Source organism: Salmo salar, chromosome ssa01 (genome assembly GCF_905237065.1).
Source record: "Salmo salar chromosome ssa01, Ssal_v3.1, whole genome shotgun sequence".
NCBI classification, from domain to species: domain Eukaryota; kingdom Metazoa; phylum Chordata; class Actinopteri; order Salmoniformes; family Salmonidae; genus Salmo; species Salmo salar.
The window spans coordinates 50,160,358-50,172,432 of record NC_059442.1 but is presented as its reverse complement, the minus strand read 5'-3'; the positions used below and the strand labels follow the sequence as shown (position 1 = coordinate 50,172,432).

The window sequence follows — 12,075 nt, the reverse complement described above, 5'->3', positions numbered from 1 at the left end:
TTCATAGCTGATTTTGAAAAGGCTTTTGCTAAAGTACGACTGGAGTTCATATTTAAATGCCTAGAATATTTACATTTTGGGGAATCTCTTATAAAATTGGTTAAAGTTATGTATAGTAACCCTAGGTGAAAAATAGTAAATAATGGCTACATAACAGAAAGTTTTAAATTGTCTAGAGGAGTAAAACAAGGTTGTCCACAATCGGCATATCTATTTATTATTGCCATCAAAATGTTAAAAGTTAAAATAAGATCCAACAACAACATTAAGGGATAATAAATCTGTGGCTTAAAAACAAAGGTGTCATTGTACGCTTAAGAATCAAGTGCTCTTTTCAAATCAAAATGTATTGGTCACATACACATGGTTAGCAGATGTTAATGCGAGTGTAGCGAAATGCTTGTGCTTTTAGTTCTGACCATACAGTAATACCTAACAATTTCACAACAACTACCTTGTACACACGTGTAAACGAATGAATAAGAATATGTATATATGAATATATGGATGACCGATGCCCGAACGGCATAGGTAAGATGCAGTAGATGGTATAGAGTACAGTATATACATATGAGATGAGTAATGTAGGGTATGTAAACATATAAAGCGGCATTGTTTAACCTCTCTTGGGTAGGGGGCAGTATTTTCACGTCCGGATAAAAAACGTACCCGATTTAATCTGGTTATTACTCCTGCCCAGAAACTAGAATATGCATATAATTTGATTTGGATAGAAAACACCCTAAAGTTTCTAAAACTGTTTGAATGGTGTCTGAGTATAACAGAACTCATATGGCAGACCAAAACCTGAGAAGATTCTATTCAGGAAGTGCCCTCTCTGACCATTTCTTGGCCTTCTATTGCCTCTTTATCGAAAACAGAGGATCTCTGCTGTAACGTGACATTTTCTAAGGCTCCCATAGGCTCTCAGAAGGCGCCAGAACGGGGAATGATGACTCTGCAGTCCCTGGCTGAAAAACAGTAGCGCATTTGGAAAGTGGTCGATCTGAGAACAATGACACGGGTGCGCGCGTGAACGTGAAGACACCATTTTCTTCTTTCAGTCTTTGAACGAAAACAACGTCTCCCGGTCGGAATATTATCGCCATTTTACGAGATAAATCGCATCAAAATTGATTTTAAAGAGCGTTTGACATGCTTCGAAGTACGGTAATGGAATATTTGGAATTTTTTTGTCACGACATGCGTCCGCGCGTCACCGTTCGGATAGGGACCTGAACGCACGGACAAAACAGAGGATATTTGAACATAACTATGGATTATTTTGAACCAAAACAACATTTGTGGTTGAAGTAGAAGTCCTGGGAGTGCATTCTGACGAAGAACAGCAAAGGTAACCCAATTTTTCTTATAGTAATTCTGAGTTTAGTGAACGCCAAACTTGGTGTCAAATTAGCTAGCCCGTGATGGCGAGCTATCTACTCAGAATATTGCAAAATGTGCTTTTGCCGAAAAGCTATTTTAAAATCTGACATCGCTATTGCATAAAGGAGTTCTGTATCTATAATTCTTAAAATAATAATGTTTTTTGTGAACGTTTATCGTGAGTAATTTAGTAAATTCACCGGAAGTTTCGGTGGGTATGCTAGTTCTGAACGCTGCCATCAATCCACAGTTTCTGGTTGGGGAAGGTTTTAATAGTCACCGTGGGTACATCATCGACGGCCCTTGCCCTCACCCTCCGATCAAACAGGTCCCAGACGTGCTCAATGGGATAGAGATCCGGGCTCGTCGCTGGCCATGGCAGAACACTGACATTCCTGTCTTGCAGGAAATCACGCACAGAACAAGCAGTATGGCTTGTGGCATTGTCATGCTGGAGGGTCATGTCACGACGAGCCTGCAGGAAGGGTACCACATAAGGGAGGAGGATGTCTTCCCTGTAACGCACAGCGTTGAGATTGCCTGCAATGACAACAAGCTCAGTCCGATGATGCTGTGACACACCGCCCCAGACCATGACAGACCCTCCACCTCCAAATCGATCCCGCTCCAGAGTACAGGCCTCGGTGTAACGCTCATTCCGTCAACGATAAACGTAAATCCGACCATCACCCCTGGTGCGACAAAACCGTGACTCGTCAGTGAAGAGCACTTTTTGCCAGACCTGTGTGGTCCAGCGGCGGTGGGTTTGTGCCCATAGGCAACGTTGTTGCCGGTGATGTCTGGTGAGGACCTGCCTTACAACAGGCTTACAAGCCCTCAGTCCAGCCTCTCTCAGCCTATTGCGGACAGTATGAGCACTGATGGAGGGATTGTGCGTTCCTGGTGTAACTCAGCCAGCTGTTGCCATCCTGTACCTGTCCCGCAGGTGTGATGTTCGGATGTACCGATCCTGTGCAGGTGTTGCTACATGTTGTCTGCCACTGCGAGGATGATCAGCTGTCCGTCCCGTCTCCCTGTAGCGCTGTCTTAGGCGTCTCACAGTACGGACATTGCAATTTACTGCCCTGGTCACATCTTCAGTCCTCATGCCTACTTGCAGCATGCCTAAGGCACGTTCGCGCAGATGAGCAGGGACCTTGGGCATCTTTCTTTTGGTGTTTTTCAGAGTCAGTAGAAAGGCCTCTTTAGTGTCCTAAGTCTTCATAACTATGACCTTAATTGCAGACGTTAGTGTCTTAACAACTGTTCCACAGGTGCATGTTCATTCATTGTTTATGGTTCATTGAACAAGCATGGGAAACAGTGTTTAAACCCTTTACAATGAAGATCTGTGAAGTTATTTGGATTTTTACGAATGATCGTTGAAAGACAGGGTCCTGAAAAAAGGGACATTTCTTTTTTTGCTGAGTTTATTACCACGACTAACCGGTGTCCCCGCACATTGTACTGGTTCCCTGTATATATAGCCTCGCTAGTGTTATTTTACTGCTACTCTTTAATTATTTGTTATTTTATTTTTTAATTATACATTTTTTACGTATTTTTCTAAAAATTGTGTTGGTTAAAGGCTTGTAAGTAAGCATTTCACTCAGGTCTAAACCTGTTGTATTCGGCACATGTGACAAATACAATTTGATTTGTTACAATTGTTATGACAACGTAAGAGAAAGTATGTTTTTGTTTGTCTTTGATGTTACCGAACTCAATGTCTTATATTTGATTCAATAAAAAGTCGCCACTCAACTCAATCGTAAATCGTTGAGTTTTAGGCTACTAGCGAACTTAGCTAGTTAACTTTCTCGCCGTATCCTGAAACCTTGGAAGGTTGTTATCTAACTGAGTTAACTTAGCTAGTTTACAAAGTTATGTATCCAGAAGAAGACGTTACCTACTCACCAGTATTTTACAATGGCTGTAACTTGTAAGGGGTTGGCCTGGTCGGGGTAGAGGCGCCTGCATTCCCCGTAGATTGCCTGCAGACCCGGGGGGAAGAGTGACGCCAGGCCGGGGGCTACTGGTCCGCTGGTAGGCCGCACCTCGTCCATCCCTACTGCTTCAGAAAGCTGGGAATACCTCCAAGGGCAACACAAATTACTTTCTCCGGGAAGTTAAGGGAGAATCCCTCTGCTTACTGTTGGTTGATGGGACAACAGTAACTGTATTTTGAATTGTTGATATTGTTTACAAGCAAAAGTAAACTGTCGCCCCACAATTGTTATCCCCACTCACTGTTGTTCGCTCCCACCTATGAAAAGTTTTCCTCATTGGTTTGGGCTGTAGAAAGGAACGGAGGACCTGTCAAGTTCGTTTTGCATGTCCCGGTGCCCCGTTTGAACGCAGTTTTCATCATTTTAGATCATTCAATTGGTCTTAAGTGAGACATCCACTCACCCGGGATTACGGGACATGCGCCACTAATTGAGTGACGTTTACTCAATCCAATCAAAGTGCCATTCTTGGGTAGGCGGTTTCAAATACAGAGTTGTGGTTGGCTGAACAATTGTCAATCATTACCTGAGAGCCATTCGCAAGAACATGAAAAACTTTTCCTCAAGTTTTTGATCACATTTCAATTGATCATAATGTGTGTTTATTTTGGAGGGTGAAAAGTTCTGAATGTTGCAGTTATTTTCGCACCTAAGAAAATACATGTTCAATACCAGATATCATATTTATTTCCAATGCAAAGTTATTTACCATTATTTTACAAGGCAACGACCTGGCGAAAAGAGTTACAGGGGGAGGAGAGGGGATTTTACATTTTTACTTTAGCTTTGAATCGTTTTTTTCTGTGCTGGCCCGTGATCGAACCCACAACGGTGTTGCAATGCTCTACACTCCGGGACTACAGTGAAGCTGGAGATGATTTGGTTCCCATGATGGTATGAGCATAGACATTAAAAGGGTATGAGGGCCATTTTGGGAATTTAGCCAGCAAAAAAATATAATAGATTTCAATATATTTAAAAGCTATTCGAAATACATGAAGATACATTTGCATATTTCCTAAAATGCATGTAATGCCTTAAAACAGGGATGGCATCTCCAGTCCTCGGGGGACCTGATTGGTGTCACAGCCCCAGCTAACACACCTCACTCCAATAATCAACTAATCATGATCTTCAGTTTAGAATGCAATTAGTTTAATCAGCTGCGTTTACTAGGGATGGGAGAAGAGTGTGACACCACACAACTCCGGCCCCCAAGGACTGGAGTTGCCTATCCCTGCCTTAAAATGTTTCCCAGAGATGCATGTACATACATTTGCATCTTTGCTCAAATGCAATATTCCAGAAATGCATGGCTATGATATCAAGTCTCCTGAGTGACGCAGCTGTCTAAGGCACTGCATCTCAGTGCTAGAGGTGTCACTACAGGCCCCAGTTTGATTCCAGGCTGTATCACAACCGGCCGTGATTGGGAGTCCCATAGGGTGGCGCACAATTGGCCCAGCGTCGTCTGGGTTAGGCCATCATTGTAAATAAGAATTTGTTACCTAGTTAAATAAAAAGCCAAAACTTTGGCAGTGATATTATTAGTTCGCTGGGAAACCTATTGCTATTCTTAGATGTTTTTCTTGACATGGTCAAATAACTCAAGCATAGATTGGTAACTTTTTTTCTAATTTGGCACACAGAAACTACTGGCCAATCGTAACTTGGTCAAAAATAATGGCACCAATGGGCGTTGTTGTAAGCAATCGCACTTAAAACCTCATATCCGCTGCCCCGTTTGACCTAGAGACTTAAAACTGTGCATGTCAGTGTCTTTCCTCATGCTGAACAAATTTGCCTCAATGACCCATCTTTCCTCATGCTGAACAAATTTGCCTCAATGACCCATAAGGTCCGTCAGTATAGATTTTCCTCATTCTTGGACATTTTGGAAAACCTTTGAAAAATGTATTCTCATGAACCATAGGTCCAAATTGCACCAAATTCGGTATGGCCATGGTACATCTCTTATCTTAGTTGAGGGATTGGTTAAGAGATGGCTGAGTTATTGATACTTCATAAAATCAGATTTTACATGTCCATTTAAATCCTTTGTAAATCCACTTCAACTTGAAACTGTTTTGGATCATCATAGCAGGCACATGCACAGATAGGGGTCTACCTTTGCATAGCACATGCCCCTTTGTCTTTCCATTCTCCAAAGTGCCCTTTTCGGTGGTGGTATAACATTTTGGTTATTGTTGTTCTGAACCCACTGCACGCAAGTCATCAATAAATCCTCATTATGCTTCAGAACCTAAAAAAATTTAACATCTTGATTGTTGACCAATGACCAGTCATTAGCATTGGTGCGCATATCCAGGTCAGTGATGAGAAATAACTTATTTTATTTCCAACAGTTTGGCCTGGCAAACACAGTAGGCATCATCCATATAAAATTGTCACACCCTGATCTGTTTCACCTGTCTTTGTGCTTGTCTCCATCCCCCTCCAGGTGTCACCCATCTTCCACCATGATCCCCAGTGCATTTATACCTGTGTTCTCTGTTTGTCTGTTGCCAGTTCGTCTTGTCAAGCCTACCAGTGTGTGTTTCACCGTGTTCCTGTGTCGCCTAGTCTGTTTTCCTAGCCCTCCTGGTTCTGACCTTATCAGTCTGCCTTGACCTCGAGCCTGCCTGCCGCCCTGTACCTTTTTGACTCTGACCTAGTTAAGGAACTTCTCCCTGTCCTCGACCTGCCCCTTGTATTTTAATCAATATCAGAGACTCAAACCATCTGCATCTGGGTCTCGCCCTGTGTCATTATATAAAATATAGTTTAGCAATCTACTACTGACTCATCTTCGCTTAGAACAATAGGCTACCTGGCGATTTGATTGATCATTTTCGTATTTCAGATAGGCCTAGCTTGGGTGGATACTGGCCATATGTTTAACAGTGTACATGAAATACATGATACATTACAGAATAACACAGAGTAAATGACTATCACCAATAGGCTAAGACTTAACGAGGTTACACGTGTGTTCAGTTCAGAATAATCTTTAAGAGAAAAAACTATGTGCGTCTGAAACAAACAGGAGCTTGGTAGTGTCATGACTGTCCTGTGGGGATCCAAAGATCAGGTTACAATGGAGCAACGTCTATAGATCCCTCTCACCGCAGAGGGGAGGAGGGATTGGTGTGGGGGTTTTATGACACCTCACACCAATCGTAAGTTGTATGCAGCAGATGACTCTTTTTGGTCTCTGTATGGGGATTGGAATGTCTCTTTGTTACAGAGACATTTTGCAGCCCAAAAACTCTACCGTCCAAAAGTGAACACTGGGATAATATATTTCAACATAACATCCGAATGTGGGGAATGAGGAGAGATATGGGAAATGTATGTATATTTTGTGACGTCATTAAAAATTGTCTAAAAGTGATATTGTAACTTGAAGAGCTTTAACACTGTGTATATCAGGTTTACATATTTTACGCTGTGTAGGAAATATCAAGGATGAAGAGAATATTTCTGTTAAGATAGGAATGTGATTTTAGTTTTCTAACAAGATCATAGTTTTTGATGATGTTTTTCTCCATAACTAGCCACGCCCGAGGGAGCTCAGAGAGCGTGTCAGTATGACGGAAACGCTCCTTTTTACCGAAGTGTATAAAATACTGAGTTAAGAATTAACATACCAGACTAGAAGGACTCAAGCTGCAGCTAGGTCTCCATTGGTCACGACCCTGAAAATCAAGTTGAAGACGACAAAGTAGCCTCTAACTAGCAATGTTACGGTTGAGTAGCTGTTCTAAAGTACTGTATCTAAGAAAGTGAATTTAAGTAGGACCATCCGGTTATTCTCTTCAAATCATCATCGACTACACTGCTCTCATCACAACTCTGTGGATCATCGACACAGCTGATTAGCTGTCCTCAGAAGACCACTCTTCCAGAACGAGTGAAAGTAAACACAGACAACTAAGGAGAAGGACATTGTGACCTCTTGTGGACAATCAGAGCTTACACTTACAAACTAAGGAGAAGGCCCAATCGAACACTTTTCACGAAGCGGAACCCTTTTCACGAAGGCCTGGGTCTAACAGAGATACACGACGAAGACCTTCAACACGTAAATACATGCATTACTTCTTACCCAAACGGTCGGCAGTTCGGGGCAAGGTATAAGAATTACTGTGAGTGTAGTTCCCAAATGTATCCAAGTGTTGTCTCTCTCTCTTTCTCTCTCTCTCTCTCTCTTTAACTCTCCATCTTTTGTAACAAGTGCCATATTGTGTTAGTCCGCTAGGGACCAGTTTTTTAATCAATAACCTATACCGTGTGTGTGTATCCTGTGTTATCATTTGGTTTATTAGTAAATAAACAATCAAATCAATTTGTGTGGTACGGAATGATCAGTAAGACTCTGGTTTGTGCAGATTCAAGAAGTCTGCAACATTCAGAATGAGATTGATATGAGGTAATGATTAATAAGTGACTGTTATCGATATATAACATATCTTTAGTTTAATTCGGGAGATGGTAAATCTATAAACAACTTATTCCATGGTGCCCCTAATGAACTATTGAATCGGGTAACAATTAAACATAGTTAACTGATTCAATAAATAACAGTCATCAAATTAATGAGTCACGTCACGACAGTAGCAAGTTCTCAATGTATGAACAAATTCACAAATTCACGCTCATTGAGGAACTCTCCAAGGGCACCTGGTGGGCTATAGCTGTCAACAATGTTAAGCTAGAGTGGACAAGTGACAGTGACAGCATGTAATTCAAATGAGCAGACTAACAGGTGAGAGAGGGAGAAAAGAGAAAATCTCCAGTTAGAAGAAATGAGTAGCCCTGAGCCACCACGCGATGACCAGATGCTCTTGGACAATGAGAGAAACAGTAATCAGATGAAGAGAGACCAGCTGGAGTAACTGTGTTCTCTGGGGTGACTGAAGGGCAGCACAAGGCTGAAATTAACTTGGCGTTCTTGAACGCAGATTGGCAGTTCCAAACTCTACCAGAGACCTGGAATTCCACATGGGTTGTGCGTGCAAGGTATACTAAATTGGAAGGGTTGCAGCCAAGGGGTGGGGAGCATCTTTAAAGGCAACAGGGAGCGAACGGGTATTGAAAACTCACACATAGTTGCCAATGCTACAAAAGAGCAAAGTGAGCTAATCAGAAAATTACTAGGTAAGATACCAAGAAAATGTGTCTCCTTGCTTATGTAACAGACACATTTGGGAAACTGAACGAACTGATCGCAAACATGCAGGGGAAACATTATGGATTAACAAGAAGTTTATCTTTAAACTGGTGTATAACACTTGTATGTTTCATGAATTTTTATAATGGGTATTTCTGTTTTTGAATTTGGTGCTCTACAATTTCACTGGATGTTGGCCAGGTGGGACGGTAGCGTCCCACACCCCCTAGAGAGGATATGAGATGAGTAATATAGGGTATGTAAACATTACATAAAGTGCCATTGTTTAAAGTGACTAGTGATACATTTATTACATCCAATTTTTAATTATCAAAGTGGCTAGAGATTTGAGTCAGTATGTTGGCAGCAGCCACTCAATACTAGTGACGGCTGTTTAACAGTCTGATGGCCTTGAGATAGAAGCTGTTTTTCAGTCTGTCGGTCCCAGCTTTGATGCACCTGTACTGACCTCGCCTTCTGGATGATAGCGGGGTGAACAGGCAGTGGCTCGGGTGGTTGTTGTCCTTGATGATCTTTTTGGCTGTTGCGTCTTCTTCACCACGCTGTCTGTGTGGGTGGACCATTTCAGTTTGTCCGTAACGTGTACGCCGAGGAATTTAAACCTTTCTACCTTCTCTACTGCTGTCCTGTCGATGTTGATAGGGGGGTGCTCCCTCTGCTGTTTTCTGAAGTCCACGATAATCTCCTTTGTTTTGTTGACGTTGAGTGTGAGGTTATTTTCTGACACCACACTCCGAGGGCCCTCACCGCTTCCCTGTAGGCCGTCTCGTCATTGTTGGTAATGAAGCCTACCATTGTAGTGTCGTCTGAAAACTTGAGGATTGAGTTGGAGGCGTGCATGGCCACGCAGTCATGGGTGAACAGGGAGTACAGGAGAGGGCTGAGAACGCACCCTTGTGGGGTCCCAGTGTTGAGGATCAGCGGGGTGGAGATGTTTCCTGCCAAACAGAAAGTCCAGGACACGACCCTCACCACCTGCGGGCGGCCCGTCAAAAAGTCCATGACCCAGTTGCACAGGGCGGGGTCGAGACCCAGGGTCTCGAGCTTAATGACTGGTGGAAGATCAGACCTCACCACCATTTGACTGATGTTGGGGACCCGTCTGAAGACTACCCGCAGGGGTTCTTTAAACGTCTTTTCCAGTTGTGGATTAGTGATCAAGATGTACCAGTGTGTTTTAATGATGTGGTCGAATTGTTTACCAGGTGGGGAGTACTGAAGGAAGCATTAAATGCGTTGGTCAGGACGGGGGAGGTTTGGACGTGAGGCTGTCATCCTGGGTCATATTTTTATAATGTTCCCTTGCGTCATGCAGCCATTCCTCTGGGTAACCCCACTGTCTGAAACGCTCATCAGATGGTTGGTTTGTTACATAGTCACTCTGTGTTCTACAAATCCTACATATGCGACTGTATTGGCTAATGGGGTGGCTCTTTTTTAGGGGTGTAGGGTGGAAGCTGTCTCCACGTAACAGGGAATTCCTGTCTGTCGGCTTCCTGTATAGATCCGTACTAACCATCCCTCTTAATGAAAATGTCAAGAAAACGTATTTAATTCGCATCAAATATGAGGGTGAATTTCAAATGTTTAACTGCTTGTATTGATGAAGGAGAGGAATCGATGAAGTTCCTCTGCTGTGCCCTGGAATAGAATGAAGATGTCATCAATGAAGCGTTTCCAGAGTCTAATATGGCACAATAATGGATTATTAGGGCTGAAAATCACATTCTTCTAAATAAAAAACACATACAGATTGACATAATTTGGTGCCATTTTGCTACCCATAGCAGTTCCCTTCTGTTGAATGAATATGTCATTTTCAAATATAAAAAAGTTCTTAGAACAATCTCAGCAAGTTCAACATGTCACGTCCTGACCAGTAGAGGGTGTAGTTGGGTCAGGACGTGGCAGAAGGGAGTGTGTGTTTTTTATTGTTTCATTGATTTTGGCCGTGTGACTTCCAATCAGACACAGCTGTAGAGGGTTGTGGTTGATTGGGAGTCACATATAAGTTGCCTACGTTTCCTTTGTGTTTCGTGGGTAATTGTTCTTGTCATTGTGGTTGCACCTGACAGGACTGTGTTGGCTGTCAGTTTTTTTTTTTTGGTGAATTGCATAGTGTTCGTGTATTAAATATGACGAACCCTAACTCCGCCGCATTCTGGTCCACTTCTTCCTCAGACAGCCGTTACACAACAATAAAGTTGGTGCTAGGGAGTGTGCCAGGGGGTTGTTGACTTCTAGGCCTCCCTGGTGGGGGATATTAGAATACAGTGATTCAACATCAAAGCAAACCATAAGCATCTCCCCATTGATATTGTGCATTGTCTTGAGGGTGTTAATCATGTCCATAGAATCCAGGGTGTGACACCACACTGGGTTTTAGAAGGAAATCTACAAAAGCAGAAATATTTTCAGTCAATTGAAGTTGGTGGAGGCCACAATAGGCCACAATGGAGGCCACAATAGGTCTCCCTGGTGGCTTATCCAGTTGTTTGTGGATTTTTGGTAAGGCATGAATGACGCTCCTGATTGGATAGTCTTCTTTCATGAACTCACATTCTTTTTGCATGTCTCCACTTTCCATAAGAGACTCTCATTTTTTAACAGTGGTGTAGGGTCACATGACAATTTCTGATAGAAATTGGTGTTGTTTAATTGTCCCGGGATCTCATTCACATAGTCATCACGGTTTAACAACACCACAGCTCCGCCCTTGTCAACATTACATACAATAATTTTTTTTAAACGTACAATTCTTGCCTCTGTTCTTTAGGGAGATTATTGTAGACTCTGTATTCTCGTTTCTTATTCTAAATCTGAGACACATATTTTCCCACCAATCTGCAGTATGTTTCTAGGGAGGGATTTCTGTATTTGTTAAGACAAAAAGATGATTTATCTCGGAAAGGGGTTTTCATTCTAAACAATCAATCAAATGTATTTATAAAGCCCTTCTTACATCAGCTGATGTCACAAAGTGCTGTACAGAAACCCAGCCTAAAACCCCAAACAGCAAGCAATGCAGGTGTAGAAGCACAGTGGCTAGGAAAAACTCCCTAGAAAGGGCCAGAGCATAGGAAGAAACCTAGAGAGGAACCAGGCTATGAGGGGAGGCCAGTCCTCTTCTGGCTGTGCCGGGTGGAGATTATAACAGAACATGGCCAAGATGTTCAAATGTTCATAGATGACCAGCAGGATCAAATAACAATAATCACAGTGGTTGTCAAGGGTGCAACAGGTCAGCACCTCAGGAGTAAATGTCAGGTGGCTTTTCATAGCCGATCATTCAGAGGATCTCTACCGCTCCTGCTGTCTCTAGAGAGTTGAAAACAGCAGGTCTGGGACGTCCGGTGAAGGTAGTCCGGTGAACAGGTCAGGGTTCCATAGCCGCAGGCAGAACAGTTGAAACTAGAGCAGCAGCATGGCCAGGTGGACTGAGGACAGCAAGGAGTCATCAGGCCAGGTAGTCCTGAGGCATGGTCC

The 12,075-nt window shown here is 42.7% G+C and overlaps 1 protein-coding gene and 1 long non-coding RNA gene across 4 annotated transcripts in view; both read right to left on the bottom strand.

Moving 5' to 3' along the window:
• The window catches only part of LOC106604342 (suppressor of fused homolog), a 30,921-nt gene extending 27,082 nt beyond the window's left edge, over positions 1 to 3,839 (bottom strand). The window contains exons 1-2 of one of the 3 annotated variants that reach the window (XM_014198903.2): positions 3,637 to 3,838; positions 3,304 to 3,480 (exon numbers count right to left, since the gene is read on the bottom strand). In XM_014198903.2, the coding sequence (XP_014054378.2) occupies positions 3,304 to 3,452 (149 nt within the window). In that variant the 5' untranslated portion in view covers positions 3,453 to 3,480; positions 3,637 to 3,838. Of the gene's footprint in view, positions 1 to 3,303 lie in introns of all 3 variants that reach the window. The other 2 variants (XM_014198897.2, XM_045718843.1) reach the window with 2 other exon arrangements.
• Positions 3,840 to 9,250: 5,411 nt separating this feature from the next.
• LOC123743160 (uncharacterized) lies at positions 9,251 to 11,712 on the bottom strand. The gene is made up of 2 exons (XR_006769970.1): positions 10,734 to 11,712; positions 9,251 to 10,230 (listed from the first exon to the last, which is right to left on the bottom strand). It is a non-coding gene; the product is annotated as an uncharacterized lncRNA (long non-coding RNA).
• Between the last annotated feature and the right edge of the window lie 363 nt (positions 11,713 to 12,075).